This window comes from Lactuca sativa, chromosome 5 (assembly GCF_002870075.4).
Source record: "Lactuca sativa cultivar Salinas chromosome 5, Lsat_Salinas_v11, whole genome shotgun sequence".
In the NCBI taxonomy this organism is placed as follows: Eukaryota; Viridiplantae; Streptophyta; class Magnoliopsida; order Asterales; family Asteraceae; genus Lactuca; species Lactuca sativa.
Genome location: NC_056627.2, coordinates 331,470,099 through 331,476,098, shown reverse-complemented (window position 1 = coordinate 331,476,098; position 6,000 = coordinate 331,470,099). Strand labels below are relative to the sequence as shown.

Here is a 6,000-nt window from a genome sequence, read left to right as displayed (position 1 = left end):
AATCAAATCCAATATAAAAAACATGGTTCCTTTTCTGAAAATTTTCATTTGAAAAGGATTGATATGCAAATATACGCGTGCGTAGAGTTTCCATCCAAAAAAATCATTTGGGAAGCGATTGGGCCCACATCCATCCCTCGTCTTCTTTCTTCCCATTCTACTCTCCATATCTTGTCTGTTGAGCAAAAGATCCATTGTCTTCAGGGCCGGTCCATTGATTTGAAATGCCCAGGGCGAGATACTAAATTAATGCCCTTTTATATAGAAAATGTATATAGAAAAAGTGAAATACATTTTATAGCCAAACTAACTCAAGTTTATACAAACAATAACATACATAAATTCATCTAAAACTATGTCCCCGTGTATTTTTTAATCAAAAATGTCTTTTAATTTATGATAACAAAGAATCTGTTGAAATTGACTTTCATACTCAAAATTAGTATCTCGTTTAATCTTTCTTGAGTTAGCTATCTGTAACCACAAAAGAAACAAAAACATCAATCAGTACAAGAACCAACATTTCAGATTTTCATAAACCAAATTAACATATCAGATTTTCAGAAATTAAAATAACTTATCAGATTTTCAGAAATTAAAATAACTTATCAGATTTTCAAATACATCAAATTTTCAGAAACTAAAATAAAAAAATAATACATTAGATTTTCAATAATCGTATTTTCCAGATTTTCCAAAAATCTGTTACATCAAAATATTCAAAAACTAAAATAACCTACTAGATTTTTATAAACATCAGTTTATTCAGAAAACAACATATGAAATATTTTGAAATAAAAAACATACATTTTAATAAATACTGTTTAATTGATAAACATTACAAAAAACAACTTAAAAAGAATAAAATGCAAAACCAAGACACAATTACATAACTTGATGTTAACGAATTTACAAGATTTGTACCTTTTGATGTAGTAACAACAATAAATGATCAAAAACTAATCTGCAAGATAAGTAGAAAATTAAGTTTCATTAGACTCGCTATTTATATGATGTTTTGAAGAAAAATGCAATTCAAAGTTATAATTTATAAGTTTATACCAATTTGGACAATTGAGAAAGCATGGCTAAGTACAAAATACTTAGACAATTTGACTTGTTGATAAGCATAAAACAATTTTATAAATACAGATTTCGATAAAATAACTAGAAAACTCAAAAATATAATTCAAAAGTCATAACTAAGAATTTACAGGGGAATGTAAAAGAAATCTTGAGCAAACCTTTGAAACTTGAGAAGAATTGACAGCTCTTTAAAACTATACAGATAGGCAGTCCACTGAAGCGAGAATTGATGAGGAGTTGGAGATTAATGGCCTATATGAAAATGGTACCAGATATTCACGAGAACAAGAGACTAACAGGGCATATTAACTATGAAATTATGAGGATTTAAATCTTTTTTAGGCTGAGAACGAGAGAAGAAAGAGAACCGTGTGTATTATCTGTTGAGATCAACACGTATGTTAATATTTGTTGGAATCGTCATCTCCAGAACGCCATTGAGAAGAACGCTTTGTCTTCTCCAACTGTAATTGTAATTACTTGGCATGCTATGTTGCTTAGGAGATTGAAGAGTCGTGCGTTCCAAATGTATTTTAAATTGCCGCTATTGTGTATTAGGTAGGTATCCAAGCGTTTGATGCTGCCCTTTTTCATTTGGACCGGACTTGACAGTATTAATGGATCAAGAGTTGTAGCAGCCCAAGTACCATAAACCCATAAAAGACCAACAAAAATTGATGCCCCTTGAAATTTGATGCCCTGGGCCGTGGCCCAGCTCGCCCTGGGCTTGGGCCGGCCCTGGGCTTGGGCCGGCCCTGATTGTCTTCATCCTTGCTGTTAACGATTCGGCAGAGTTGTTCAAAAAGCAGAAAAATCGAATATTAGATGGCTTTTCAGGAGATGCACAACTTTTTCTAGTCACCCATTTGCGATATGGATTTCGTTTTTGCCAAGAAGCAAAAAAAATCGATGATTCGAGAGCATTTGAGATTTTCAGGCTATGTTTTACGATTTCTTTGAACAAAAATGCTAGATTTTACGCTATACATGTTCTTGCAGAAAATTATTCACTCTAGTCTCTATACCAGCATTATCAAATTTCGCAGTTCACATAAACAGAGATTCATGGAAAGTTTTCAATCACAAATTTATCACCCTTTCAAACGAAAGAAATAGTGCTTCCTCTTGATGGTTTCTTTGAAAACTTCCCAAACTAGATCTGGTTTGTGTTATTTGGAGGAAGAACGAGATATAGAAAGAGATCTAGAACCTTCGAATTCCGATCGTCGGAGGGAGAACGGGATGGGAAAGACGGTGCGATTAGTTGCAGCCTTATGGGGAAGGAAAAACCAGAAGGGAGGGTATATTGGTAATTTAGGTTTATCAAAAAGATAAATGGCTTATCTTTAAAATTTAAAAACACAAAAGATGGGTAAATGTTTTTTATGAAAACGCTATTAGTATAAAACTCCATAATAACGATACACACACATTCAATTATTCATCACGATGTATTACATTGCTTCAAATTACTTTGTGTATACAAATTACACAAGTACTGATCATTTGATCATTTCTATCTCTTTATTCACCTTCAAAGATGTAGTTTATTCGAACATTAATAGGAAAAACACACAGAACTTCCATCCATTTCCCTCTTAATTGATCCATTTATTAGAAGCTGCAGAGCTACTCAGTTTTGCCATGAGCATCTATATCCTTGAGCATATGGCAAAACCAGTCCATAAAAGAAGTTGGATAGGGTACACTCGTGTCAAGCTTCTCAAACTCAAGTGTTAAAGTAATCACCTGTGCATCGCCTTTTTTCTCAGTATGCAGTATGACTTTCATAGTCTTGAATTTATCATCCACTAGATCTCCTCCAACTACATTGAACACGATCATATGGTTTTCCTCATTCACAGCTTCGATTACTGCTTTATCAATTTTCTTCTTTCCCTCTATTTTTCATACCCACATGCAAAGACGTAAAGTATTGTTAGTAATTAGATATGATATAGTAATATTTTTTTGATGTAAAAGTATGTATGAACAAAGAAACAAAAATAGGGTTTTCCCTATTACGTACCATGACTGTAGTGCCAATGGACGAGAGATCCAACAGTCCCTCGATCACCATCAACCAGTTCACAGGCATGAATCTTGTCAGGAGATATGACAGCTATCTCGTTGGGGTTGTGCCTAAAGAGATCATGGAAGACATCTCCCTTCTTACTAATCTTTATATAACCAATTAACTTTCCGGATAAAGCCATATTTCGATTATTACAAAAACCTGAAAGTTAATTGTTTACAAGAGAGAATTGATGAGTTTGTGAAAAACATGGCCAATAGCGTTGGCCTTATATAGATACTTTTGGCTGTCCGAATCCGACCCCAGCATTTTAGTAATTTTAGTTACACTTACTATTTTGAATATACGATCCAACAAAACATGATCATTCACGTGGGTTTTTTTTTTTAACTACAATAATAAGGCTATATTAGGAATATATAAATAAAATTAAATTGAATGATAATTTGTCATAATTTTAATAGGTAGAAATAATTGTAGGAATAAAATGTAGGAGGTAATTTAATTTAATTTCTCTAGTTTGAAATAACAAAGGGTAGAAATACAAGTTCCAAAAACGAATGACAAACAGAGTACAGAATTAGGAATCAAATAACAGTTACAGCAAATCAAGAAAATTGAACAACACCCATATTTGCTTAACTATCATCAATTAAGAAAATTGAAGAACAATGCGTTCATGTGACTTTCCTAAATTACCATATGTATCTTAATTTCATTTTCAGCAACTTGTTATTTCGCATTAAATACGAAAGAAGATATCTTATCTTATCGACCTACTAAATTTAATACTCATGCCCTTGATAATCAAATGCGTGAATCCCATTCGAATTTAATATGAAGAAAAGGAAGTCTTTCATGATTGAAGCTGTCGTACACGTGGTCAAACTTTAGTGCCCACAAATTATGAAGCTAATTGAAGTGATTGTTTTCCATGTCAGGATCAACGTGCACATTAGTAAGTTTGTCGTGAGTCCTCCGCATCCAATTGAATCTCCAATAAGGTAATCATCAGGTCATTGTTTTCCGTTGATCCGATCATATTGTATTTTGGATATTGATTCGGACATAACGGTTTTGCTACGTACACAACAAAATATGTTTTAAAATGTTGAATTTTATAAGAGTTTGTTTGATAGTTACTGACCGAGTCAGACTCGGCTAGGGCCAGGCATGAGTCGATGAGTCACGCCGACTCGGTATGAAGCTCCGACTGAATTTGACTATGACTAAAATCATGTTGTTTGATTACGTCTCTAAGTGGCTATGTTGAATGCTAGAAATAACCATTTTATCCTTCTTTTCTATTTACCAAAACAAAACTATAGTTTAGAGGTGATCCACATATTTTCTCATTTTACAACAACATCCATATATTTAGCATACATACATATATCATATGATTGATAAAGTTAACAAATGACACAAATGACACGACATAATTTACAAATTTCAACACCCAAAAAAATGAAAATACATTGATTTTGAAATTGAAAAGCATGTTCACAAGCTCACATAGATAGCAAGAAATTATGTTGACCTTCAAATAGCTAAAGCATGAACATCTATTACAAACTTTGTATGATTGAAGCATTCAACTGTTTTGAAACTTCAATTTTGTCATTCAAGCATTTTGACAAACAATTGGGGGACAAAAGACTCTTATATTTAGCTCGGTAGGTCATGCCCTGTCAGTCTTCAACACTCTCTAAGTTGATTTATCTTTACATCATCTCATCATATAAAAGTTCTATAAGAGGCAAAATTTTAATATTGATTAACATTGCAGATATATATAATTACACAAGGATCTGATCAAGTTAAGCGAAAGATAGAATTATACAGAATCATGTATACATATAAACTACAAAGCACACATTACAAGGCAGTATTAATTGCACAAAAAGATAAACCTACAAACAGTTTAACATGTGTTGACTGAAAAAAAGGTAAAGCACATAAAGGTTTTTGTCGGTGAACTAAAAAAATTATGTGTTAGCTCCAAATATGCACCATCAATAACTGTATGCTTATAACATCTAGAATATCCTTAATTGCTTATATACCAATGAACTAAATTTAACAAATAGATGACAGGAAGCATGCAGAAATGCTTATATAACAATGAACTAAAATTTTTATGTGGTATCTTCTTCTCAATTACTTCTCGTATCATCACACACATCAATTATAATCCTTATAACTTTTTGGTAAGATACGAAACATGATTTTTCTAATTTCATCATAGAAGCAAAAAAATTTATGACAAAAGTAATCAAAACACAAAATATAAAACATAGAAACTCAAATAAATCAAATTTATATGCAAGATTCACAAACAGAAACCATACTTGAATGTATGTTTACAACATAATCACAATACACGAAAATATGTAGATTGAGGCACGTAAATTGCATTTTCATAAGACAGAAATTGCCCTGGTATGTGTTTGTCTTGAGGATACAACAATCAATCAAGAGGAAATCTTGATTCTTTCGAAATTCTCTATGTTCCCATCGTGATCTTGAATTACAAAAAAGTATCAGAAGAGTGTGTGATTTTTATAACCCCCAATTCCGATTTTTGGTGATGTATTTATAGGCTTCTTATTGGCAGTTGATCAAACCCAACCAACACACCAGTTCAAATCAAAATTAACTGGTAATTAACTATCTAACAGTTAACTAACAATTAACATGTTTAATAATTAAATAAAAGTCAAAAATTCAGAATTAATATATAAAATATTAATTAGTCAATGAGACCCAAGATCCCCAAGACCCAAGGTCAATCTTTTGATGATTAAATATGTATATTAATCCAAGTCTTTCAAGACCAATTTGACTAGCCCAATCACCAAATCCAACACAATCCTTTT

At 32.1% G+C, this 6,000-nt stretch overlaps 1 protein-coding gene and 1 long non-coding RNA gene across 2 annotated transcripts; both read right to left on the bottom strand.

Moving 5' to 3' along the window:
• Positions 1–242: 242 nt before the first annotated feature.
• Positions 243–1,020, bottom strand: LOC128125985 (uncharacterized). The gene is made up of 2 exons (XR_008223585.1): positions 925–1,020; positions 243–474 (listed from the first exon to the last, which is right to left on the bottom strand). It is a non-coding gene; the product is annotated as an uncharacterized LOC128125985 (long non-coding RNA).
• A 1,482-nt stretch (positions 1,021–2,502) lies between these two features.
• LOC111887586 (kirola) lies at positions 2,503–3,370 on the bottom strand. The gene is made up of 2 exons (XM_023883759.3): positions 3,116–3,370; positions 2,503–2,987 (listed from the first exon to the last, which is right to left on the bottom strand). Exons 1-2 carry the CDS (start codon positions 3,300–3,302, stop codon positions 2,716–2,718), a joined length of 459 nt encoding a protein of 152 aa, XP_023739527.1. The 5' UTR covers positions 3,303–3,370; the 3' UTR covers positions 2,503–2,715.
• Positions 3,371–6,000: the final 2,630 nt, after the last annotated feature.

Coding starts and splice junctions, on each gene's coding strand:
- LOC111887586 (XM_023883759.3), bottom strand. CDS start 3,302: ATGGCTTTATCCGGAAAGTTAATTGGTTATATAAAGATTAGTAAGAAG. Junction 2,988..3,115: donor CCATTGGCACTACAGTCATG/GTACGTAATAGG, acceptor TATGAAAAATAG/AGGGAAAGAAGAAAATTGAT.